Source organism: Hyla sarda, chromosome 2 (assembly GCF_029499605.1).
Source record: "Hyla sarda isolate aHylSar1 chromosome 2, aHylSar1.hap1, whole genome shotgun sequence".
Classification (NCBI taxonomy): domain Eukaryota; kingdom Metazoa; phylum Chordata; class Amphibia; order Anura; family Hylidae; genus Hyla; species Hyla sarda.
In genome coordinates, this window is record NC_079190.1 from 62539365 (window position 1) to 62566269 (window position 26905).

Here is a 26905-nt window from a genome sequence, read left to right on the forward strand (position 1 = left end):
ACCTGCTGACTTTAGGGCTGCTTTACCCAGGAGTGTATGAGGACATTCTTCCCTTCTATGTTCCTTGCCAAAAAACTTGATTGAATCCCAGGTAGAAGAAACAGAACCATGTGGGGATCGCTGATGTTAATAAGCTCATTTATACCGGCCCTTCAAGACATTCCATGGGTCTGAAGACGGCCTGCTGCATTTAAAGGGAAAAACGGCTCTTCTTTTCGCACAGCGTGCGGCGGTCACAGTTTTACATAAGAAATATTTTGAGGAACATTTTTCTTGAAACTAAACTAGTGTTTTTTATGATATGTTATATGGAAATGTAAGAAATTCTGTGAGAACAAAGCATGTGCCTTTTCTTTATACTTAGCTTCTGTCATGTGTTGGGCCTAGTATATTTGCCAACACATATTTTCTTATAAATGAGTTGTTCTATTCTTTGGTTATTTATCTTAGTTATGTATAACTTGACAACTGGGTGTTACTATTCCCACTGGTCAATGGGGTGTGTTCCTACAGGCTATTAGCCTTGATTTGATAGTGTCAGAATGTGTTATGACATACCTTATTGACGTGAGGAATGGTAACATACTCACCCATAACATTAAAGAGCATCTATCACATAATATAGACTTGTAAAGCTGCACACACAGTGCGGTAGGGCTTCACAAGCCTGCTCCAGCGATACCTTTGACAATTTTGGGTGTAGTATATTCATTTAAAACATTTTAGTAATCCCAGTTGTCCACAACAGTCTAGCAGATGGGGTCCACTATCCTCCGTACCCGCAATGCCTCTATCTTCTTATGTTACACTTTCTCACGTCAGGGTGAGCAGGGCGGGACTCAGTCAGAGAGAGGTGTTGCTGCCCCGAAGCATAGTGGACTCTGGGCCCCACATCCCGGACCCTTCAGAATGACACCCAGAGGGTGTACTAAAGTGTTTTTAATTAATATACCGCACTCCAAATTATCATTGAAGGTATTAATGGGGTAGGCTTGTGAAGCCCTACGGCACTGTGTGTGCAGCTTTACAAGTCTATTTTATGTTACTGGTGTTCTTTTAAAAGTAATAATAGCAGAAGAGAATAACATAGATTATCTGGTGGCAATGGCTTCTATCATGTGATATCTAAATATATCAGATAGAAAATGGTAGGTCAGTTATTAAAGTTGGATTTTATATCAGAAAAAAACAGAGATGTCTAGATGCTTGGGTCAGAGTATCTCCAAAATGGCAGATTTTATAATATGTTGAAGGCCGTGAACTCAAGCCCTTGTGGTCTGACCCTACTGTAGAGCTACTGTGGGACAAAATGCTGAAACCATTTCTGCTGGCTATAATAGAACGGGGTCAGAAGACATAGGGCATCACAGCTTGCTTGCCACATAGTAATGAGAGTGCCCATGCTGCTTTTTGTCCTTTGCAAAAAACACCTAAAATGTTCGCACCAGAACTGGGTTATAAAGCAATTGAAAAAAGTGGAGTGGTCTGAACCATGCTTTTTTTTTTTACATCATTCGGAGGTCCAGTTGTGTATGTTTGTTTTTTTGGTTTTTTTCTTCTTCTGTATCTTTCTCATAACATTTGCATGACACTATTGAAGCACCCTAACTCTAAGGCTAGGTTCGCACTACGCAATTTCCACCTGCAATTCCTCTTTGAAATTGCAGGCAGGAATTCCGCTTACTAAAATGTATTGTATAGTGAACAGAGTATAGAGTTTCCGTTCACAAATTCACGCTTTGGAATTTGTGAAGCAGAATTTCTGAACGGAAAATCCGCTTGAAAATTTCCGCCTGAAGAATGGCGTTGCTCATTCTTCAGGCGGAAATACTCTCGGGACACATTGCAGTCTATTGGAGACTGCAGTGTCCGCGCTGTCCTAGCGACGACTGATTCAGTTGGCGCTGGCCGCATTCGGAATCTCTGGGCGGAAGTTTTCTGCCTGGAGATTCCGTCGTGTGAACCTAGCCTAATTATTAGTGTGCACATTTTACCCCTGTGGCCTAGGGCCTGAACAAAATGGGGACAGGTTCCAAAGGCACGGGGATCACCCTTATTAGGGCAAGTACCCCAGTTATATGCCACACAGCAAGGGATTGCTTAAGCTTGGGGGTGAGTGTATGTGGGGGTGGGGTTAGTTTTTAAGTACTGTTTTTTCCCCATAGGGTAAGTGTTAGGTAGCTTAGGGATATAAGTATAAATTACATACACTTAATCAAGAACTATTGAATAGCTCTGATACACTACCCAGACTGCATAACTACACTGACATGTGCTTCAATATTTTGATATTATTTGGTTTACATTTTTTGTCATCTACTTTTAATCTAAGATGTTTTGATATCAATCTATGCACATTGGAACTTAATGGTACTGTTTGATGGGGTGATTTATATGTGTTCTAAGCAACGGGCCTCCCCTGAGTTGTGTTCTGTCACTTTAAAATGTTCTGTCACTTTAAAAGAAGTAAAGTGATGTTGTAGGTGCAGGCAATAACGTTATTGCGACACATCTGATAGTAAAGACATCATAGTAATCAAAATAACATTAGTAGTCATTTCTGTTACTATTTTGTATAAATATGCCTCAAAAATTCCAGACCTACATGGCAGTGCCAGGTCCTCATGACTTTGGACAATGAAGCTTTCTCTCTAATTCATACTTGCTGAAATGCTAACACTAATCTCAGGGACAATAGACCTCTGTCTGTTTAATTTCTGTAGGACAAAGTCAGGATTGTTGCGCTGGTCCTGTAGAACAGCGCTGGGTTGTTGTTGATTATTTCTTGTAGTGGATCAAGATAATTATTTGTTGGAGGAATTTCGCTGCTCACTGTAACCCCATTATCAGGGTTCTGCGGAAAGCAATCTAAATATACAAACAATACATGTTAGCGGCTCACTGGATAAACAAATAGAAAGATTTGCATGCATGATAACAGATTTAGGAAGTTTTGTATCATATAATTGTGTAGGCCTGTTCTTCTAGAAGTGACGTTCACCCTGTTATTCTTGGAGCTGTCACTGTGGCTCTTTTTTTAATATGACTCCCAGTTTGTATAACCTCTAAGGCTAAGGTTGCTTAAAGTGTACCTCTCATTTGCAAAAACTTTTTTTATAATGTAGATAGTAACATTACATGTATATTTGGAATATACATTGGTTAAAAAATGTTTATATTTTTGGGTGAAAAAATCCTGGCTTGTCCCTGCAGCAGAGACAAAATACAGGAAGTGTGGGCAGGGCTCTGTACTGTGAGGACAAGCAGGGCTGTGTACAGTGAGGACAAGCAGGGTTCTGTGCACTGAGGACAAGCAGGGCTCTGTACAGTGAGGACAAGCAGCGCTCTGTACACTGAGGACAAGCAGGGTTCTGTACACTGAGGACAAGCAGGGCTCTGTACATTGAGCACAAGTGGGGCTCTGTACAGTGAGGACAAGCGGGGCCCTGTACACTGAGGACAAGCAGGGCCCTGTACATTGAGGACAAGCAGGGCTCTGTACACTGAGGACAAGCAGGGCTCTGTACACTGAGGACAAGCAGGGCTCTGTACACTGAGGACAAGCGGGGCTCTGTACACTGAGGACAAGCGGGGCTCTGTACACTGAGGACAAGCGGGGCTCTGTACACTGAGGACAAGCGGGGCTCTGTACACTGAGGACAAGCGGGGCTCTGTACATTGAGGACAAACAGGGCTCTGTACAGTGAGGACAAGCAGGGCTCTGTACACTGAGGACAAGCAGGGCTCTGTACACTGAGGACTAGCAGGGCTCTGTACACTGAGGACTAGCGGGGCTCTGTACACTGAGGACAAGCGGGGCTCTGTACACTGAGGACAAGCAGGGCTCTGTACACTGAGGACAACAGGGCTCTGTACACTGAGTACAAGCGGGGCTCTGTACACTGAGTACAAGCGGGGCTCTGTACACTGAGGACAAGCGGGGCTCTGTACACTGAGGACAAGCGGGGCTCTGTACACTGAGGACAAGCAGGGCTGTGTACACTGAGGACAAGCAGGGCTGTGTACACTGAGGACAAGCAGGGCTCTGTACACTGAGGACAAGCAGGGCTCTGTACATTGAGGACAAGCGGGGCTCTGTACACTGAGGACAACAGGGCTCTGTACACTGAGGACAAGCGGGGCTCTGTACACTGAGGACTAGCAGGGCTCTGTACACTGAGGACAACAGGGCTCTGTACACTGAGGACAAGCGGGGCTGTGTACACTGAGGACAAGCGGGGCTGTGTACACTGAGGACAAGCGGGGCTCTGTACACTGAGGACAAGCGGGGCTCTGTACACTGAGGAAGAGCGGGGCTCTGTACATTGAGGACGAACAGGGCTCTGTACACTGAGGACAAGCAGGGCTCTGTACACTGAGGACAAGCAGGGCTGTGTACACTGAGGACAAGCAGGGCTCTGTACACTGAGGACAAGCGGGGCTCTGTACATTGAGGACAAGCGGGGCTCTGTACATTGAGGACAAGCGGGGCTCTGTACACTGAGGACAACAGGGCTCTGTACACTGAGGACAAGCAGGGCTCTGTACACTCAGTACAAGCGGTGCTCTGTACACTGAGGACAAGCAGGGCTGTGTACACTGAGGACAACAGGGCTCTGTACACTGAGGACAAGCAGGGCTGTGTACACTGAGGACAAGCAGGGCTGTGTACACTGAGGACAAGCAGGGCTCTGTACACTGAGGACAAGCAGGGCTCTGTACACTGAGGACAAGCAGGGCTGTGTACACTGAGGACAAGCAGGGCTCTGTACACTGAGGACAAGCAGGGCTCTGTACACTGAGGACAAGCAGGGCTCATAAATATTAAAAGTATTTCAATATAGAAAGTGACATGGGGCAAATGTAACCACATAAAAAAAATGCTTAATATAAAAATGTTTTGTTTCAGTAATTTTAATAATTTATTTTCTGTAATGAAATTTCATGGTAAATTCTCATGTTTGTCTTTCTTCAGGGTCATTTATAAGCTACTCGCCTCTAAAAGTGAAAGTATCCGAGTGCAGGCCCTGAAAGTCCTTGGATATTTTCTGAAGCACCTAGGCCACAAGTAAGTGTTGCAGCGATGTGTCCTTCTCTATCCGTTGCAGTGTCCTCCCCGTACGCTGTGAAGCGTAGTAAGTCGCGGTTATTTCTGTATCGCCATAGCTTGACGGTCAACAGTTTTGTGCTGTACTTCCTCCTGTCTGACCTGTATTGTCATCTAGAGTCCTCCCTATTCTCTGCTTCAGTTTATTTCAGTTTATTTTGTGTAAACACTGTACTACTTAACAATAAGAATTTGAGAATTGCTGACACTTAACGCTTTCTTTTTATCTATTTATTTTTAGACGGAAAGTTGAAATCATGCACACTCACAGCCTCTTCACGTTACTCGGAGAGAGACTGATGCTGCATACTAATACAGTGACAGTGACAACGTACAATACGCTCTATGAGGTGCGAAACGTCTAGATTACTTTCTTCAGTAAATTGTTACCAGGTCCTTTGTTGAAAAAAAAAATTGTTATATCTGGGTGCCGTTAAATATCTTATGAGGTTACTCCTTTAAATTAAAGAAGAACTCCTGTTTATAAAAACGTATCCCCTATTCTAAGGATAGGGGATAAGTGTCAGATTGCAGGGGATCTGACCCCCGCATTCTCCCACACTGCTCCGGCTCTCTGCATGAAAAGAGCGGTGTCCGCCACGGCACAAAGCTGCGTCCCACATGCCCCTCCGTGCAGCTTTATGGCAGAAGCGGAGATTGCCGAGTGCAGCACTCCAGCTCTCCCATAGAGCTGCATGGAGGGGCCATGTTTGCTGCAGCTTTGTGCTGTGGTCGACAAGCCCCATTCAAGAGGAGAGCCGGGGCGCCGTTCAGGTGATCGCAGGGGGTCCCAGGGGTCGGACCCTTGTGATCTGACACTTATTGCCTATGGATAGGCGAAAAGTTTTTATGAATGGGAGTTCTCCTTTAATATAATGTGTAATCTTATGAGACAGGTTGTTCAGGCATCTCATATGTGTACCGTATGGTGAAAACCGGATTGAACCTTATACACATACAGTTCTGTACGGTTCCCATACTGAGCCCATGTTAAAAAAAAAATTAAAAAAAAGTATACGGTTTAATACAGTTTTTCACCTGGACCAAAAACATTGGTAGGCTACGGTTTTGGGTACGGAAAAAAAACGGACAAAACCATACAGGATGCAAAACGGACACAACCAGATGCATCTGTTGGCATACAGTTTTCAATAGAGAGTCAATGCATACGGTTTTCAATAGAGAGTCAATGCATACGGTTTTCAATAGAGAGTCAATGCATACGGTTTTCAATGGAGAGTCAATGCTTACGGTTTTCAATAGAGAGTCAATGCATACGGTTTTCAATAGAGAGTCAATGCTTACGGTTTTCAATAGAGAGTCAATGCATACGGTTTTCAATAGAGAGTCAATGCTTACGGTTTGCAATAGAGAGTCAATGCTTACGGTTTTCAATAGAGAGTCAATGCATACGGTTTTCAATAGAGAGTCAATGCTTACGGTTTGCAATAGAGAGTCAATGCTTACGGTTTTCAATAGAGAGTCAATGCATACGGTTTTCAATAGAGAGTCAATGCATACGGTTTTCAATAGAGAGTCAATGCATACGGTTTTCAATGAAGAGTCAATGCATACGGTTTTCACATAGAGAGTCAATGCATACGGTTTTCAATAGAGAGTCAATGCATACGGTTTTCAATGAAGAGTCAATGCATACGGTTTTCAATAGAGAGTCAATGCATACGGTTTTCAATAGAGAGTCAATGCATACGGTTTTCACATAGAAAACATATACAGGAACTGTATTACAAAAACGTGGTGTGAGTGCAGCCTTACTTTGCATCATGCAACACCATGCAACAGTATCAATGCTGCGGTGCGACAGGCTGCTCATCGGGCTGCTGAATGATGAATGATGAATCCGTGGTTTTATGTCGGCTTACAGTCATTTCTGTTACTTTGTTGGGGGACAGAGACACCATACTGAGCCTTAGTTTCTCTCCGGGGGTCCGTGCAATGATTCCTCTCCTCACATAGTATATTTTACATTTGAAGAGAAAAGTCAGGTCCCTACACCCAATGTACTTGGGCTCGCCATTTCAACCTTTCATCAAAGCAATGACATTTCTATAAAGCTGTCGTGGTGAATCATCATGACTTGTTGGTGCCCACATATCATTCAATTATAATTGGGAAGATTTACCCTTTCTTTATTCCTCTAAGCTGGAATCTCAATTCCTGTACTTATAACCTCACAATACAAGTGTACGGGATAATTGCTGTTGATTAGATGGCGGTGTTAACCATACTTGTGCATTGTCTAAAGCAGTGTTTCCCAACCAGGGTGCCTCCAGCTGTTGCAAAACTACAACTCCCAGCATGCCGGACAGTGCCAGAAAGTTAAATAGGTTTGTAAATGTCTTCTATAAAAAAAATCTTAATCCTTCCAGTACTTATCAGCTGCTGCATGATCCACAGGAAGTTCTTATCTTTTTAAATTTCCTTTCTGTCTGACCACAGTGCTCTCTGCTGACACCTATGTCCATTTTATGAACTGCCCAGAGCAGGATAGGTTTGCTATGGGGATGTGCTCCTACTCTGGATAGTTCCTAAAATGGACAGAGGTGTCAGCAGAGAGCACTGTGGTCAGGTAGAAAGGAAATTCAAAAACAAAAGAACTTCCTGTGGATCATGCAGCAGCTTATAAGTACTGGAAGGATTAAAGGGGTTATGCAGGAAAAAACTTTTATTTATATATCAACTGGCTCCAGAAAGTTAAACAGATTTGTAAATTACTTCTATTAAAAAATCTTAATCCTTTCAGTACTTATGAGCTTCTGAAGTTAGGGTTGTTCTTTTCTGTCTAAATCCTCTCTGATGACACCTGTCTCGGGAAATGCCCAGTTTAGAAGCAAATCCCCATAGCAAACCTCTTCTAAACTGGGCGTTTCCCGAGACACGTGTCATCAGAGAGGATTTAGACAGAAAAGAACAACCTTAACTTCAGATGCTCATAAGTATTGAAAGGATTAAGATTTTTTAATAGAAGTAATTTACTAATCTGTTAAACTTTCTGGAGCCAGTTGATATATATAAAAAAGTTTTTTCCAGAAATACCCAATTAAGATTTTTGTAGTGTTGCAACAGCTGGAGGCACCCTGGTTGGGAAACACTGGTCTAAACTGTGTACATTTTGATTGCTTTGTCTGTGCTGTCATCATTAGTTTTCCACAGGGATAAAAGGTCTTAGAGCTCATTGATGTGTTCCATAGGACACAATTTTATTCGAGAGGTTTTACCACATCCATGAATTGACCATTACCCCATATCATTTGTTCGCCGTCCCCCTTTGTCTGGTTGTTTGTACCTCTCGATACGTACACTGCGGGTATCTGCTGCAGATGTTTATAGTTTTTCTTCCGTGGCGTCATTGTTAAAGAGCGATGGCACCAGTGCTTTATCTTTATGTCCTATCTGTGCTTTGTTTATATCGCAGGCAATCTCATTATCTTCCTTCCTTATGTTATGCAAATCCTTTATGATCCATTATCTAGCACTGTAATATAATTACAGAGAGGAAGCAGTCCGGAGCTGTGTGACTGATCTTGTGATCTTTATTAATCTTCTTTCAGTAGTTCAGCACTTTACTTGCCCTTTGAATGCTATGGACGCCTTTTCAAAAAACATTTTTTTTATGCTTTGTACATGGTGCATAAAAAGTTTTTTTCCATAGGTCATTATAAAAAAAAAATGTTTTTTTGCTTAGTTTCTCTTCTACAGCCTCTACTGTTTGCTGTGTGTGCTCTGCTTTCTCTCTAGACTTGTACAAATCAATTGAGATTCTCTCCTATACCTGTCCTTTGTGTGTTCTCCACCTTATCTAAAGCCTGTCTTAGCTACCCTCCAGTGTTTTTCCCTTAAAGGGGTACTTCACTGGAAGTATTTATCAGTTGCTGCATGATCCACAGGAAGTTCTTTTCTTTTTGAATTTCCTTTCTGTCTGACCACAGTGCTCTCTGCTGACACCTCTGTCCATTTTAGGAACTGTCCAGAGCCGGGTAGGTTTGCTATGGGGATTTGCTCCTACTCTGGATAGTTCCAAAAACAGACAGAGGTGTCAGCAGAGAGCACTCAGGTCAGGAAGAAAGGAAATTCAAAAAGAAAAGAACTTCCTGTGGATCATGCAGTAGCTTATAAGTACTGGAAGGATTAAAGGGGTATTCCAGGAAAAAAACTTTTTTTTATATATATATATATATCAACTAGCTCCAGAAAGTTAAACAGATTTGTAAATTACTTCTATTAAAAAATCTTAATCCTTTCAGTACTTATGAGCCTTTGAAGTTAAGGTTGTTCTTTTCTGTCTAAATCCTCTCTGATGACACCTGTCTCGGGAAACGCCCAGTTTAGAAGCAAATCCCCATAGCAAACCTTTTGTAAACTGTCCGTTTCCCGAAACAGGTGTCATCAGAGAGGATTTAGACAGAAAAGGACAAACTTAACTTCAGACGCTCATAAGTACTGAAAGGATAAAGATTTTTTAATAGAAGTAATTTACAAATCTGTTTAACTTTCTGGAGCCAGTTGATATATATAAAAAAGTTTTTTCCTGGAATACCCCTTTAAGATTTTTTAATAGAAGTAATTTACAAATCGGTTTAACTTCCTGGCACCAGTTGATTAAAAAATATATATATATATTTCCAGTGGAGTACCCCTTTAATACTTTCAGCTAATATGTAACCCCCCTACACTCTTTTTTGTTGCCGTATCTAACACTGACAGAATATAAAGCCAGTCTGACAGACAGTATTTTCCATATACTGTTCTGAGGAGGTGTGTCTACTTGTGAGAGTCTGCCAAGCTGGCATAGAGAGTCTAATAGCCAACAGAGAGCGAATTCTTTTTTCTTTCTACTACGCATACAATGGACAGTTCTGAAACTCCGCTACATGTGTGCATTGTTTTATAGAAATAGGGGAGAATTTGCTAAAATTGTCTTATTTTCAGAAAGTGCAAACTTAGACACACAGGGGGAGATTTATCATTGCTTTTAGAGCATTTTTTTGGCATGTTTTGGCGCAGTTCAGGCGCAAGCAGCATATTTTGAGACTTTTATGCGTTTTTTGATACAGAGAGTTTTACTCTTTTTCACTACCCATAGAACTTTTTCTTTTTGACCATGCAGTGGTCACGTATTTATCATTTGCGACTTTTGTCAAAAGTTGCTATTTTGTACGCAAAGGTACTTTTTTAGGCGCAAAGCTACACCACCAACCAGTAGACGTGAGAATCACTTCTACCTTCCACAATTCAACCTTTAACCTCTTGTGGACGACAGCGTCCCACTCCCCTACTATGACACACGATCAGGAGCTGAGCGCAGGTCATAGCTGGGCGGTCCTGGTAGCTATCTACCACCAGGACCCATCTCTAATGCCAGACATCACCGATCACGGTGATGCCTGGCTTTAACCCCTTAGACATCGCAATCAAATTTGATTGTAGCGTCTAAAATGCAAGTAAAAATGTCCCGGCAGCTCTGTGGAAGTAAATAAAAACACCTAACCTGCCAAATTCAGGACCCTGGAAAGTGTCTACTTCCCTCCCCCACAAGTATCTAGAAAAAGTGTATGTGGTAGAGCTTTTCCTACCACAGTAGAGCTGCGCAAAATTCATCATCCTGCTGCACCATCTTGATAAATAAGATACAGGCTAGTCAAACCCACCACTCAAATAAACGTGGGAAAATAGCTCTACTGTAGACATTCTATGATAAATCTGGGCCACAATGTTTGCGTAATTTATCTCAGTGGCTCAGGCTGTTGGCTTTCTTTATGCCAGGATCATGTGCCAAATTTTAGTGCATTGTTGGTGCACCGTGTCACATTTAAGCCATACCCCTTTCTCAATAAACCATGTTTGTTTTTAGGCAAGGAGCCAAAGTCTTTACAAAGTGCTTAAAACAAATGATACATGTGGTGTGTTTGTGATAAAATTTGCCTAATAAATATGCCCCACAGTATTTATAAGGTGGAAAAAAAGGATCATCCACGACTCATAATCTAGATTTATGGCATGTAATGGCGTTATTTGAATGTTTTTGTTCTAGATTTCCTGTTTTACCTAACCCTATCAAGTGCATCTATCTGTTCTTCCTCCCCCTACTGTACTGTCTATTGCAAACAACAAACAAAGGTGCTCCAGCTCACTACCGCGTAGCAGTGCTCGGGTCTCTGCCCGGCAGGACATTCCAATGCAGAACAAACAAACGATGATCCAGCACTTGCAAAACGAAATAGCTTTATTGAAGGTCACTGGACACGGATAAAACCAACCATATCACCGGACGCGTTTCGAGCGCATGCGCTCTTCTTCGAAGACGATGATCCAGCACTTGCAAAACGAAATAGCTTTATTGAAGGTCACTGGACACTGATAAAACCAACCATATCACCAGACGTGTTTCGAGCGCATGCGCTCTTCTTCGAATGATCCAGCACTTGCAAAACTAAATAGCTTTATTGAAGGTCACTGGACATGGATAAAACCAACCATATCATCAAATGCGTTTCAAGCGCATGCGCTCTTCTTCAAAGAGCGCATGCACTCAAAACGCATCTGATGATATGGTTGGTTTTATCCGTGTCCAGTGACCTTCAATAAAGCTATTTCGTTTTCCAAGTGCTGGATCATTGTTTGTTCTGCACTGTCTATTGCACCTATTGCACTGTTCACTTCAGTTCATTACCATCTATACAGTGCAGCTACAAGTGAACAAGTGAAAAAAAATAAAAATAAAAACAAGACTTGTTTTTCTTTTTATCCTAATCTTTGTTTTTAAATGAGTAAACTAATTATTTTTAATGTGAAGGGGGTTTCATCAAAAAACTAAATGGCGTTCACCTTCTTGATGTGGATCTAGATCATCCCATCCCAAAAACATCCCATCTTGTTGGCCCATTAATTCCAAACAGACTCTTATAGGTTCAATGCCTTTGGTTGAAAACTCAACTTCATACCATCCATCTAGGTAGGGCCAAGTAAAACTAGGCCCTTGCATTTTAAGAGTCCTAAAGGTCCTAATTCCTATAGAATGTATGTCTATTAATCTACTTTATAATATAATAAGACATACCTGTGTTGTAAATACATATGGCTGCTGAGTTAAATGGAGCTGATACCTGGAAACCCTATTAGCCACAGTATTATTGTGCACAGATACTAATCTTCCGAAAGAGTGTGACTGAGCTAATAAAAAAGCGAGACAGTCCATGTCCTTAAAAGTTCAGGTTACATCATTTCATATTGAATTTCAATGATCGGTCGCAGAGCTGGGAACATCAGAAGATCAGCAGACATGGTACACATAACAATGTGCAAACACTGCAGTCTTTTGACATTTGACTAACAATGGTATTGTATTATATTGTAATTATATTTGCCTGCATTGGTAGGAAGGGGTATCCAAATGTCTAATGTGTCTGGCCAGTCGTAGAATTATGTTATCCAAAAAAGTCACTTGATGCATCATGAAAACTGGAATTTACTTAATGTCTTCTCCATTCTCTTCTACAAAAAAAGTTTGTGCTCAGGCTGGATTTAAAAATAACCATCACTGCTATGGTGGTGACAGCGTCTGACCCCCACTAATAACCACTGCCTGCTCTTATCTCACCATGTTTGAAATTACTCACTTATGGGAGATACTGTATATAATGTGAGGGGTGGACTCACTTATGGGAGATACTGTATATAATGTGAGGGGTGGAGTCACTTATGGGAGATACTGTATATAATGTGAGGGGTGGACTCACTTATGGGAGATACTGTATATATAATGTGAGGGGTGGACTCACTTATGGGAGATACTGTATATATAATGTGAGGGGTGGACTCACTTATGGGAGATACTGTATATAATGTGAGGGGTGGACTCACTTATGGGAGATACTGTATATATAATGTGAGGGGTGGACTCACTTATGGGAGATACTGTATATAATGTGAGGGGTGGACTCACTTATGGGAGATACTGTATATATAATGTGAGGGGTGGACTCACTTATGGGAGATACTGTGTATAATGTGAGGGGTGGACTCACTTATGGGAGATACTGTATATATAATGTGAGGGGTGGACTCACTTATGGGAGATACTGTATATATAATGTGAGGGGTGGACTCACTTATGGGAGATACTGTATATAATGTGAGGGGTGGACTCACTTATGGGAGATACTGTATATATAATGTGAGGGGTGGACTCACTTATGGGAGATACTGTATATAATGTGAGGGGTGGACTCACTTATGGGAGATACTGTATATATAATGTGAGGGGTGGACTCACTTATGGGAGATACTGTATATATAATGTGAGGGGTGGACTCACTTATGGGAGATACTGTATATATAATGTGAGGGGTGGACTCACTTATGGGAGATACTGTATATAATGTGAGGGGTGGACTCACTTATGGGAGATACTGTATATATAATGTGAGGGGTGAACTCACTTATGGGAGATACTGTATATATAATGTGAGAGGTGGACTCACTTATGGGAGATACTGTATATATAATGTGAGGGGTGGACTCACTTATGGGAAATACTGTATATATAATGTGAGGGGTGGACTCACTTATGGGAAATACTGTATATATAATGTGAGGGGTGGACTCACTTATGGGAGATACTGTATATATAATGTGAGGGGTGGACTCACTTATGGGAGATACTGTATATAATGTGAGGGGTGGACTCACTTATGGGAGATACTGTATATATAATGTGAGGGGTGGACTCACTTATGGGAGATACTGTATATATAATGTGAGGGGTGGACTCACTTATGGGAGATACTGTATATATAATGTGAGGGGTGGACTCACTTATGGGAGATACTGTATATATAATGTGAGGGGTGGAGTCACTTATGGGAGAGACTGTATATAATGTGAGGGGTGGAGTCACTTATGGGAGATACTGTATATATAATGTGAGGGATGGACTCACTTATGGGAGATACTGTATATAATGTGAGGGGTGGACTCACTTATGGGAGATACTGTATATATAATGTGAGGGGTGGACTCACTTATGGGAGATACTGTATATATAATGTGAGGGGTGGACTCACTTATGGGAGATACTGTATATATAATGTGAGGGGTGGACTCACTTATGGGAGATACTGTATATATAATGTGAGGGGTGGACTCACTTATGGGAGATACTGTATATATAATGTGAGGGGTGAACTCACTTATGGGAGATACTGTATATATAATGTGAGGGGTGGACTCACTTATGGGAGATGCTGTATATATAATGTGAGGGGTGGGCTCACTTATGGGAGATACTGTATATATAATGTGAGGGGTGGACTCACTTATGGGAGATACTGTATATATAATGTGAGGGGTGGACTCACTTATGGGAGATACTGTATATAATGTGAGGGGTGGACTCACTTATGGGAGATACTGTATATATAATGTGAGGGGTGGACTCACTTATGGGAGTTACTGTATATAATGTGAGGGGTGGACTCACTTATGGGATATACTGTATATATAATGTGAGGGGTGGGCTCACTTATGGAAGATACTGTATATATAATGTGAGGGGTGGAGTCACTTATGGGAGATACTGTATATAATGTGAGGAGTGGAGTCACTTATGGGAGATACTGTATATATAATGTGAGAGGTGGACTCACTTATGGGAGATACTGTATATATAATGTGAGGGGTGGACTCACTTATGGGAGATACTGTATATATAATGTGAGGGGTGGACTCACTTATGGGAGATACTGTATATATAATGTGAGGGGTGAACTCACTTATGGGAGATACTGTATATATAATGTGAGGGGTGGACTCACTTATGGGAAATACTGTATATAATGTGAGGGGTGGACTCACTTATGGGAGATACTGTATATAATGTGAGGGGTGGACTCACTTATGGGAGATACTGTATATAATGTGAGGGGTGGACTCACTTATGGGAGATACTGTATATAATGTGAGGGGTGGACTCACTTATGGGAGATACTGTATATATAATGTGAGGGGTGGACTCACTTATGGGAGATACTGTATATATAATGTGAGGGGTGGACTCACTTATGGGAGATGCTGTATATATAATGTGAGAGGTGGACTCACTTATGGGAAATACTGTATATAATGTGAGGGGTGGACTCACTTATGGGAGATACTGTATATAATGTGAGGGGTGGACTCACTTATGGGAGATACTGTATATAATGTGAGGGGTGGACTCACTTATGGGAGATACTGTATATATAATGTGAGGGGTGGACTCACTTATGGGAGATACTGTATATATAATGTGAGGGGTGGACTCACTAATGGGAGATACTGTATATATAATGTGAGGGGTGGACTCACTTATGGGAGATACTGTATATATATAATGTGAGGGGTGGAGTCACTTATGGGAGATACTGTATATATAATGTGATGGGTGGAGTCACTTATGGGAGATACTGTATATATAATGTGAGGGGTGGACTCACTTATAGGAGATACTGTATATAATGTGAGGGGTGGACTCACTTATGGGAGATACTGTATATATAATGTGAGGGGTGGACTTACTTATGGGAGATACTGTATATATAATGTGAGGGGTGGACTCACTTATGGGAGATACTGTATATAATGTGAGGAATGGACTCACTTATGGGAGATACTGTATATATAATGTGAGGGGTGGACTCACTTATGGGAAATACTGTATATATAATGTGAGGGGTGGAATCACTTATGGGAGATACTGTGTATATATATATATATATATATATATATATATATATATATATATATAGTGAGGGGTGGACTCACTTATGGGATATATTGTATATATAATGTGAGGGGTGGACTCACTTATGGGAAATACTGTATATAATGTGAGGGGTGGACTCACTTATGGGAGATACTGTATATAATGTGAGGGGGGACTCACTTATGGGAGATACTGTATATAATGTGAGGGGTGGAATCACTTATGGGAGATACTGTATATATAATGTGAGGGGTGGACTCACTTATGGGAGATACTGTATATAATGTGAGGGGTGGACTCACTTATGGTATATACTGTATATAATGTGAGGGGTGGACTCACTTATGGGAGATACTGTATATAATGTGCGGGGTGGACTCACTTATGGGAGATACTGTATAGATATATGGAACCTATTTGTTGGGTCCGAGCACCATTTCATTTTATGGATCTCCATGAGTATCTTGTGACAACATTTGCTCATCACGCTGATTTCCAGTTTATACGCTTGTGGTGGTCACACTACTCCTCCTGACCTACCGTATGTAAAACTATTCAGCTATTCTTGGCATTTTCCCAGGATATTATTTTGCCTTCCTCTCCGCTCTCCTTACCACAAGCCTCCATTTTCTAGATGGATCACAGATCACTAATGTGCTCCTAAAAGCTCCTGTAGTGCCGCCTGCGTGATTAAATTGGATACTGGTTTAGTCAAATGCACACAAAGTGCTCAGAAACCAGTTTGACTGAGAACAGATACGTCTGTAACAATTACAAAGTATATGACAGGAGGAGAAATTGGTGACATTAATCTCAATAATTACATCCATAGCGGTTAATCTCCCCAGTCCTGATAAAGCCGGACAGCCAGAGAAAGTGCTGCCCTGGCTCCTGTGCTTCCCTGTTACTACGGCTTTATCCAACTCCTTGTATATAACTGGATAGGAACACTGAGCTACTTTGGAAATCTCTTATGTTAGTTTACTAGTATTCCCCACTCTGTTCTTCATGTCCATAATAGCCCCAAGCTATACAGTGGTGTCTTCTTCCAGAAACTGTGCCCATAGATCTGTGTGCCAAGTAGAATCTTTTACCACACACAAACCAAATGTGTAATTACGTAATACTTGTGCCAACACCAGTGGCCCCGTTTATTGACTAGTCCTCATAACATAAATTAGCAACAGTAATACTGTATTTATGGCTGGAAAAGACATCCGTCCATCCAGCCAAGCAATAACAGAATGGAGGTGCAACTCACCAGGGTAGCTAGGGAACCTTGTGCACCACCTGTAGCACCTTGTGGACTTGGCAGGCTCTATGCTCCATGAAATTGAATGTGCTATTGATATTGTGCTCCACATTTCTAATTACATCCTATCTGTCCACTCCCATAAAGAGCTTGAGCTCACCCATGATATGGCCAGAATATGTGGTCCAATATATATGGCCAGAATATGTGGTACCTTATCAGGACACTCTTTGCCACCAACAAAGCAGCATGGAACAGCCGCGAGTGGTGGGCTCATCTGGAGTCACTGCTCTGAGGTATTGGGACAAAAGGACCTTAGGTTCTATCAGTCTTCATAAAACTTGAGACCTGCCAAAAGACTTGGACACTACGGCACTGCCACAACTTATGTGTTTCTGGCATTACACACTTTGGGCAGAATGTCAATCATACCCGGAAATGAAGGTGAGATTGGGAAATTGAATCCATAATACGTGTGCTGCAATAATTTAATAAAAGTTTCCCACCATACTTCATTGAGTACGCTGCCACTTACCTGGTCCCAGTTGTATCCAATCTTACGTAAGTCGGGATCTTGTTTGATACGCTCCCACCCATTTTGTACTTTCACTACATGATAGAAAGAGAAACCTTGCAAGGAGCGCTGCCAACAAAAGCCTCAAAAGTATTAGGGGATGCCTGACAAGATTGGTCATGTCATCTGTCTTTGCAGTAAGTGAGCACCTACGAGACCTGGAGAAAGTGTGAGGTGAAAATGAAGACAGAACCTTTAATGGCAACAACCACTGGTTTTCGTCGGAGTGAATCAGCTGGTCCGCAACAAGGATGACTTTGTCTTCCCACTTTGAGAATGACACGTTCTCACAACCTTGGAGAGAATTTAGGGGGCTCTAGAAGTTCATTTTGATCCACATGTACAAAGCTAGATAGATTTTGGTTGTAGTCCTGAGGAAAAAAAAGTGTGGGAACTCACCCAAGTTTTCCGCTCAAGAGCCGGTCCTGCAGGACTCCTACTAACGGGAACAGTGGGGGAGATTTATCAAAACCTGTCCAGAGGAAAAGTTTCCCAGTTGCCCATAGCAACCAATCAGATCGCTTCTTTCATTTTTCAGTGGCCTTGTTAAAAGTGAAAGAAGCAATCTGATTGGTTGCTATGGGCAACTAGGCAACTTTTCATTTGCACAGGTTTTGATAAATCTCCCCCAGTGTTCCTGCTGTAAAAAAAAAGTGCAGAAACTCCGTTCCCATGCGTTCCTGCAGGAATTGAGCCCTGGTTGTAGTGAAGGAGTTAAGTCTCAAGAAGCAAATCCCGACATTGCAGAACTGTATTTGCTTTAAGGTTACATTTGACACTTCTAAGCTCCTCCATAATACGGTACTCCTTGTCTTCAGCTATTTGTTAAGAAAGTGGCTCTCTCTGCAGCATTTATGCAACGTGATGCTCATGACCTTTAAAACTTCACAAGTTTTTTCTTTTTTTTGTTCTTTTTCTCTCTAAGGCATACGTGTTAGGATATTAGCGGCAGCGTTTAATGCCTACTTGATTCAGTGTCAGATTCTTTACCGCAGAGAAGCCGACGCTTGCTTTTGCCCTTACAAAGTGGTGTTGATTAAAACCTGTGAAGACAGGTCCTTCTATCTGCTATGCATAATCCCCGAGTAGCGTCGAAGGCCAAACACAATTTTAGGATTGTAAGTAATAATTTGCAATCAGTTCAAGCTTGGTTCTTTTCGGTACTGACAAATTGTCCCTAATCCACAGTGACCATCCTAAAAATTATAATCCAGCAACAGGGTCATGTTCCATCGTTGCCTACTGGTGTAACATTTACATCCCAGGCACTCGATTTCTTTTATATAGCTTTTATCTATACACCTTTGGCGACGACAGTAGAGCTATCTGTTTTTTTCTTTTTCTTTTTTTACTTAAAAAGATAAAATGGGAAATGTATCATTTAATACATATATTCACTTCTCCAAAGAACAGAAAAATCAGCGGCACCAGCAACTTATATCTGAATCCACTACCAATGGACCAAGGGCAGCTATGGGAGTCTGAGTACAAAAAACCCGCGGCGGTGCTAGGACAAAGAGTCGATTTCAGTATATAGTACAATCAAAGAAAAATATAGCCTGCACTCACCGTACAGTACGGGTATCGCGGCCTCGGATTCCGGACCTCCTCGAATGGTGTGGGAGTAGCAGCCGCCGCTGACAGTGTCCATTTCTGAGCGCTGTCAGCGGCGGCTGCTACTCCCACACCATTCGAGGAGGTCCTGAATCCGAGGCCGCGATACCCATACTGTGTGGTGAGTGCAGGCTATATTTTTTCTTTGATTGCAATACATATATTCTGTTGTTAAGAGCCATTTATGGCTGGCGTGCTTGTGACAAATTTATTTAAATGGCGCTCTGTGTAATAAATTTTAATCTAAACCAATAAACCTGTCTAATGCAGGGTTTCCCAATCAGTGTGCCTCTAGTTGTTGCAAAACTACAACTCCCAGCATACCCGGACAGCCTTTGGCTGTCCGGGTATGCTGGGAGTTGTAGTTTTGCAACAGCTGGAGGCCTGCTGGTCTAAGGTGTATGGTGATTGCCTCAGATATGTTTGCAGATATGTTAGTGTGCTCCCGACTGGCGTTAACTTGCGCTAAGATATGCCCCTTTTGTAAAAAAAAAACAAATAAAATTAAAATAAATGAATAAAAATAGCATTTGATAAATTGTGCATAAATGCTAATATATGAATAAAAGCGAGGCACTTTGAAGATCAATTTTGAAGAGTGTAATGTGAAATTCAGTCCTATTGCTCTGTTCGCACTGCGTTATTGATGCTGTCTATAGATGAGCGAACTTACAGTAAATTCGATTCGTCACTAACTTCTCGGCTCGGCAGTTGATGACTTATCCTGCGTAAATTAGTTCAGCCTTCAGGTGCTCCGGTGGGCTGGAAAAGGTGGATACATTCCTAGGTAAGAGTCTCTTAGGACTGTATCCACCTTTTCCAGCCCATGAAAGCTGCACCTGAAAGCTGAACAAATTTATGCAGGAAAAGTCATCAACTGCCGAGCCGAGAAGTTCGTAACGAATCGAATTTACTGTAAGTTCGCTCATCTCTAATGCTGTCCATCGCCAGCCCAGAGAATTAACGTGTTAAGTGTTTGCGTGGCATTCCACTGGAAGACATTGCCGTCTATAAGACTGCTTATGTCCGCGCGGTCAGACCCCTATGCTCTAAGCAAATAGTGGGTGGTCCTTTACCAACGACGCTTGCTCAACGATGATGAATGGAACGAATAGAGCTGTTTTTCCCAACCAGGGTACCGCCACCTTTTGCAAAACTACAACTCCCAGCCGGCCTGAATTGCTTTTGGTTGGAAAATGTAGTTTTGCAACAGCTGGAGGCACCTTGGTTTGGAAACACTGGATTAGAGGATTGATCCCTCAGCAACCTGGTATAAACACACTTGGAACATGGGGATTGGTGGTGGGGGGGGGGGGGGCAGCGATGGGCTTGGAATATCATTGTTGGAATAAATGGATATCCAACAAATATCATTGTTGGACTTTAAATAGTCACCCGATACTGATGATTTCACACAACACAGTCACAATGCTCTGCAAGATGAGCAAACCTGCGAGCCCTCGGCAGTATAGGGCAGGTACAACACACTACCTCCGTTTAGCGACACCTCACAGACCCCTCTAATGCATATATATGAGAGGGTGGGCTTCTTTTGCAGACAGGCTTAGCGCATGTGCGTAGAGCTAACCACACAGACCAGAGCTTTACCCATACCCCCCGCCCCCAATGATGCAATTATATATGTATATAAATATATATGCAAATGGTAACATAATGGTAATATATCTGTGTGTATATTATATATACATACTTACATTGCGATAGATAGGTTGACATAGATATCTTTATAGACCACAAAGTAGATAACAGAGCGACACCGCAAACTATATACACTAGCAGTACCACTCTATGGACCCTGGATCGGCACTGCGGGTACTCGGGGTAAACAACCAGAGGTGGTGCTAGGAACAGTAATAGACAGCATACTTAAACAACAATAATAGCAGAACATGAAAGCAATCCTGCACTCACCGCAGCAGTATAGGTCATCCGGCTCCTTCTCAGGACCTCCAACAGACGGACAGGCAAGATTGGCGTCGGGCACTCCGAGGCAACTGCCAGTGGTTTCGCGCAGTGTGGTGGGCTTCTTCTGGCACCACGCTGCGCAAAACCGCCGGCAGTTGCCTCTGAGGGCCCCACACCAATCTTGCCTGTCCGTCTGTTGTAGGTCCTGAGAAGGAGCCAGATGACCTATATTGCTGCGGTGAGTGCAGGATCGCTTTCATGTTCTGCTATTATTGTTATTTATAGATATATTTCTATATATATAATATATAAAGATAACAATAGCATCAATAATTTTCAGCGGAAAATTTTTTTTTTTTTTGCTGGTGCTTTTGGGAGAATTCCTTTGATGTATCTTCCTGCTTCTGGATGACCAAGGCAACCAAGGGATTAATAAAGGACCACATATAGAGCCTAATGATGCCAAACAAGCCCTCATAATAACTTCTTTATGTCTGATGTCAGACGCAATCTTTAATACAACTGATTGTATCTCATTCTTCCACCTACGAGAGCCACGATCAAGATCTCTCGGGTCTTCCATTTATCTAGCGGTACTTGTATGATTGCTCCCGCCAGAAATTGGGACAGATTGAATGTGTCCTCAGCATTGTAGATTGCCTACCACCATTACAGGAAAAGAATTGTTATAGATAATAGAAATAACAGTTGGAAAGAAAAGTTTGCTAGATGTTTGTGAAAATAATGAGAAATCTCGTGTGTACTAGATGTATAATGGTTCAATTGTAATATGGAAACTCTGTGTGTTACAGCCTTAAGCAGAATTAATACGTTCTATTGTCCCATCCTCTGACGTGTGTGAAAAGTCTTAATGACAGGATGCAATTCTTATGTCCCCTGCAGATATTGACGGAACAAGTTTGCACTCAAGTTGTTCACAAGCCTCACCCAGAACCAGATTCTACTGTGAAAATTCAGAATCCAAGTAAGAAGCACTGGATGTTCCCAGACATGACCTCATTATACTGAAGCCACTTACCATGCATTACTATTGTCTGGTAGAAAGTGGCGCGCCAGTCGTAGCCAAGTCACTTTGTTGTAATTGCATTCTGTGTGTCATTTCCTACCATTGCCTTTATAAAAATACTGCATGTAAGAAAAGCTCAGCTGATCCAGAAATATGTGCCCATCAAAGTGTGTTATCCAGCGTATCCACCTGTCGCATGAGCTTCTCCATGTTAAAATGTTCCCCCTTTTTTTGGTAGAACATAAACATACATAAGATATATATAAGATATACATTACAGCAGCTACCTGGAAACAGCATACTGAAGGGGACTCATTGACTTCTATGAGAGAGTTTCTTAGACATGCTCTGTGACCTGTGCAGAGGTCATTGTGCAGTAAGGGGGAGGAGGGGAGCTCTGTACATCACCTATTACAGTGGTCTCCAATATGTGGACCTCCAAATGTTACAAACCTTGAACAGCCAGTAGCAGTTTTGCAGCATTTGGAGGCGCACAGTTTGGACACCACTGGCCTATTGTGAATGGCCTAACCCCATCTTATCTACATATTGGCATCACCTTTCACTGTAATCCTATATCTGATGATAAGGAGGACACTCCTGAAAACTCACCTGTACAGTACAGAAAGTCTAGGTGTATCTTTAGTGCCCCCATAGCTGGGGCTGCGATTCTGGAAATAGCGGGGGATCACAACAGTCAGGCCGCCCATGATTACACACTTGAGGATACGTTTTAGAGCTCTATACAGCCCCTTTAAGCTCTTCTTTATATTATTATTTTTATCAATTTTTTTTAGAATGATACAATGTCATAACTTATAATTGTATAAGTTATACATATAATGTATTGTAATAATTGTGTGAATTTCTGTTCAGTGATTTTGAAGGTAGTCGCCACACTGCTTAAAAACTCCACTCCAAGTTCTGATTTGATGGAAGTAAGACGCCTGTTCCTCTCTGACATGATCAAGCTTTTTAGCAACAGTCGCGAGAATCGGAGGTGGGTTGCCTTTCTTCTTTGTAGACTGCTTGAGTTCTAGTGTTGTCTTGTTTGTTGCATTATGTCCTCTAATCTTATACCTGAAGGTGGCCATGAACAAGTCTCAGGAGACAATTACAATATGCGATTCAAAAAGAGATCCTGATTATTTGTGTTACCAATAAAATAACAATTCAAAAGCATTTTAGGTTGGACCTCTATATTTGTCCATTCCTCTAGTATTCTATCCTACAAATGTATAAATAAATTGTCAGCTGGGTAATGCCATAACCCTCTATCAGTATGTTCCTACAGGCTCTCTGTACTTATTGGATGGTGTTAGACTGTGCAAGGACACGTCCCAATTAAAAGAGAAATGGTAACACCCTTTTGTCAATTCATTTATGCATTTCCAATAGGACTGGCACAATGTATGTACGTGAAAATGGTCTTTACGTGTCTTTGTCATTTAACCAAACTTTTGACTTGTCAAAAGTTTTGATTGGATCCGGGTCTCAGTTCTGAGAGGCTCACTAACCATTAAAAAAAATATCAAGAACAACATCTTTCGAATGAATTATTTAAACAGTATATAAGTGGTTCAAGACAGTTATTATACACGTGAACAATATTGTAATAATTAAGGCATGAAGAACAGAACAGATTGGGACAACTAATCTTATCCCTATCTGGAATGCCTGCCTGGCAGCCTGATGGTCCCCTGTCCTAGTGACCTGGGCCTACACCTGAACCTCCTAGTAGACCCTAGGCTAGGTGGGGGATACCAAGCTTAGATATGGTGTACAGATATGATACAGACGGCAGGGACTAGCCCCTATAGAGGGGGGTTAGAGTACAAACGCATAATTGTATCAAATATATCACAAAGGAACCAAAAACATGTGGTAGGTACAGGAGTAAAGCAAACCCATGGTTGTGGGAGTAATGTATTGGTGTTCGTGAGGATAGGATTGGAAACGGAGCTGTAATGGGGAGGAGTCAAGAACCAGGGGTAGTAACCTAATAGGTAAAGGTAGGAAAGGTTAAGGAGTAGGTTGATAAAAGTCGTAAGCTGAAATGGCTGATTGGATAGTTTTAGATAAAGCTAGTAAAGTTAATGTTCTCATTAAGGCCCTGGGGATGTACTGTATCCAAAGTAAAGATCCAACGTGTTTCTTTCTGGGTGAGGATTTTATCAATGTCACCTCTCCTTGGAGAGGGGCGTATGAGCTCAAGGACTTGGAACTGGAAAACCATTGGATTACCCCTGTGCATGATGTTAATGTAATTGGCAATTGGTTTGTCCCGGTTGTTGATGATGTCTCCCACATGCTCCAGGATCCTCCGTTCTAATTCCCGGATGGTCTTCCCAATGTAGCTGAGACCACGGATGCAGACGGCTATATAAACCACCCCGTGGTTTTGCAAGTAGCAAATTATTTGCTGAGAAAGGAGCGGTGGAGCTTAGTGCTTTACTCCTGTACCTACCACATGTTTTTGGTTCCTTTGTGATATATTTGATACAATTATGCGTTTGTACTCTAACCCCTCTTCTATAGGGGCTAGTCCCTGCCGTCTGTATCATATCTGTACACCATATCTAAGCTTGGTATCCCCCACCTAGCCTAGGGTCTACTAGGAGGTTCAGGTGTAGGCCCAGGTCACTAGGACAGGCGACCTACAGGCTGTCAGGCAGGCATTCCAGATAGGAATAAGATTAGTTGTCCCAATCTGTTCTGTTCTTCATGCCTTAATTGTTACAATATTGTTCACAAGTATAATAACTGTCTTGAACCACTTATATACTGTTGTGAATAATTAATTCATTCGAAAGATGTTGCTCTTGATTATTTTATGTATTTTCTAACATTTTCCTGTATTATCTCCACCGAACACATCTCATCCCCTATCAAAAGGATAAGGGATAAGATGGTAGACCCTAGCGGTGGGACCCCCGCGATCTCCGGGACGGCAGCTGTGGCGTCCTGAACACGGAAGTTTGCAGCTTCCATGTTCAGGATGTCAAGCCACGCCCCCTCTATTCATGTCTATGGGAGGGGGTGTGATGGCTCTGTACTAGCCGTCACGCCCCCTCCCATAGACTCGAATGGAGGGGTGTGGAAGCCTACATCGCCTGTCATCGGGCACGGAGCGACGTTCGCTCCATGACCCGAATGACAGGGGTGCCGGCCCGGAGATCCCAGGGGTCCCCAGCAGCGGGACCCCAGCGATCTAACATCCAATAGATAGGGGATAAGATGTGTGCGGCGGAGTACCCCTTTAAGTGCTTGACTCCCCGGCTTTACTAGACGGCCCTATAGAATGGGACCATCTAGTTAAGCTGGACAGAGATTGCTGTAGGTCAGGGAGTGAAGTGCATAAACACTGGCTTCTCCCTACTAATTCTAATGATCAGTAGGAGTTTCAGACCCCGTCTGATGAAAAGTTTTGACACATCAAAGGTTTGTTTAAATGACAAGGAAACTTTAATTATTTTTTCATTAAAAATAAATTATTCAGTAAATGAAATAAGTCAGGACATCGGACAGAAACTCTGCACTGTCTATATTTAAGAGATATAACATGATTCTCCTTGGCCCTAATGTAAAAATGTATTACAGGGCCCCCAGTCGTAACATGCCGATTTCAGTTCTGTACTCTTTAGTTTTAGGTAAATATTAATAAAGAGAAGTGGATTTTCTCAGAAATGTCTGAATGTTCTCTCATTGCATAGTCTTAAAGGGGTACTCCCGTGGAAAACTTATATTTTTTTATTTTTTTTATTTTTTAAATCAACTGATGCCAGAAAGTTAAACTGATTTGTAAATCGCTTCTATTAAAAAAATCTTAATCCTTCCAGTACTTTTTAGGGGCTGTATACTAAAGAGAAATCAAAAAAAGAAATGCATTTCCTCTGATGTCATGACCACAGTGCTCTCTGCTGACCTCTGCGGTCCATTTAAGGAACTGTCCAGAGCAGCATATGTTTGCTATGGGAATTTTTTCCTGCTCTGGACAGTTCCTAAAATGGACAGCAGAGGTCATCAGAGAGCACTGTGGTCATGACATCAGAGGAAATGCATTTCTTTTTTGAATTTCTCTTTATTGTACAGCCCCTAAAAAGTACTGGAAGGATTAAGATTTTTTAATAGAAGTGATTTACAAATCTGTTTAACTGGCACCAGTTCATTTAAAAAAAAAAAAAAAAAAAAAGGTTTCCATGGGAGTACCCCTTTAAGGGAAGATCTACTGTGGCAAATGGTCAACCTTGGCACCAGAGGGAACCTCTTTATGAAGAAATAGCAGTGCTTTGGTGTTTTCTTTGTCTTTTTTGCTCTACCCCACTTTTACTTTTAAACTATGGCCTCTGTAGAAATGAAATAGAATGGTTACATGTAGGAATTGTCCTCAACAGACACAGAAATCGATGTAACAGTGTCTGTAGTAATTGCCTTCTATTTACCAGTGTGATCGGTGTTCATCTTGAGGTATGAGAACAAAATACTGTGTGCTGCTAGGGCTGGTATTGCTGTGTGCAGAATTAGAGTTGGTCCAGCAACACTGACGGCATAGTCTACACCAGTGTTTCCCAACCAGGGTGCCTCCAGCTGTTGCAAAACTACAACCCCCAGCATGCCCGGACAGCCAAAGGCTGTCCGGGCAT

The 26905-nt window shown here is 41.9% G+C and overlaps 1 protein-coding gene across 1 annotated transcript in view; it reads left to right on the plus strand.

Moving 5' to 3' along the window:
* Positions 1–26905, plus strand: part of NBEA (neurobeachin) — a 698360-nt gene that overhangs the window by 249899 nt on the left and 421556 nt on the right. Inside the window, exons 17-20 of the mRNA XM_056561916.1 lie at positions 4976–5068; positions 5349–5457; positions 22139–22220; positions 23139–23262. Coding sequence (XP_056417891.1) covers positions 4976–5068; positions 5349–5457; positions 22139–22220; positions 23139–23262 — 408 coding nt within the window. The remainder of the gene's footprint in view (positions 1–4975; positions 5069–5348; positions 5458–22138; positions 22221–23138; positions 23263–26905) is intronic.